The sequence below is a fragment of the Fulmarus glacialis genome, unplaced genomic scaffold (genome assembly GCF_000690835.1).
Source record: "Fulmarus glacialis isolate BGI_N327 unplaced genomic scaffold, ASM69083v1 scaffold31838, whole genome shotgun sequence".
Classification (NCBI taxonomy): domain Eukaryota; kingdom Metazoa; phylum Chordata; class Aves; order Procellariiformes; family Procellariidae; genus Fulmarus; species Fulmarus glacialis.
Window position 1 is genome coordinate 1 of NW_009230653.1, and position 1,095 is coordinate 1,095.

Here is a 1,095-nt window from a genome sequence, read left to right on the forward strand (position 1 = left end):
GCTGGGCCGTCACCCTCCTGGCACCGGGGAGGGAGGCCGAGGGCAGCCGCCGCTGCCGGAGCTCCACGCTCAGCCTCTCCCGCTGCCTTGCCCAGGGACTGCGCGTCCCATCGCAGCAGCCACCAGAAGGGCCACGTCCCCCCGGCTGCTGCCCGCCCCCGAGCGCCGTCTGGGGGCCTCAAAGCTGGGGGTTTCAAAGCTGTCACCTCATGAGGTGCGAGCTCCCCTGGGCACCCTCCCTTCTGTCCCCAAGAGGTTCCCTGGGCAGAGTCCCCACCCCACTCCCAAAATAAGGGACCCGACTCCTCCTGGTTCAGAGCCTTACGTTCTTGAGGAACTCCTCTGCCACGATGCGGGCCCTGGCATTGACAGAGAGCTTCATCTCACTGATCTCCTTGTCGATCTCCTCCATGAAGTGGATGACAAAGTCCACCAGCTTGTGCTTGTACATCTGCTCCGTGTGGAAGTTTGTGATCAAGAAGCTGATGTCATAGCCCTGGGGAAGAGAGAAGCACCCTGGGGATGAGCACCCAGGCCACTGACCACGCAACCTAGCATCCCAGTTCCGCACTGGAGCCCCCCCCCGGTGCCAGGAGCAGAGCCGGGAGCTGCTTTGCCCCCTCCCTGTCACCTCACCTCCACGGGCTTCCTGCGCAGGATGAAGAAGTTCTCGGCTCTCATCATCATGAAGCGCATGAATTTGTGGCACAAGATCTTCTCGATCTCATCGGCCTGGGGAGAGAAAAGGGAAGTGAGGCTTCCCCCGCACCAGGCGTGAGCTGCCAGCCCGCTGCCCGCACCCCCCACCTCACCTGCTTCACCGCTATGCTGACACGCACGGAGTTAATGGAGCCCTCGATGAGGACCTTCTAAAAAAAATGATACTCCCGGCCTGCAACAGCAGCTCTTTGCTGCTCCTGCGAGCAGAGGAAGGGCAGGACTGACTCAGAAGGAAGCATTTACTGGTCAGAAACAGGGATGGGGAGCGCACAAGCGGGGAGCTGAGGGATCACAGAGGTGCGGAGGTTTTGCTTCATGCTGCTACATGATGCCTTCTGCCTCCCAGAGGCGTCCATCCCGAGCTAGATCCCCCTC

The 1,095-nt window shown here is 61.4% G+C and overlaps 1 protein-coding gene across 1 annotated transcript; it reads right to left on the reverse strand.

Annotated features, from left to right (window-relative positions):
* Positions 1–325: 325 nt before the first annotated feature.
* On the reverse strand, positions 326–917 carry LOC104081533 (actin-related protein 2/3 complex subunit 4-like; the record flags this gene model as incomplete). The annotated part of the gene is given in 4 exon segments (XM_009584317.1): positions 326–496; positions 637–732; positions 813–871; positions 874–917. Coding segments are annotated over 4 exon segments (370 nt in total), but the record flags the coding sequence as incomplete, so codon positions are not given.
* Positions 918–1,095: the final 178 nt, after the last annotated feature.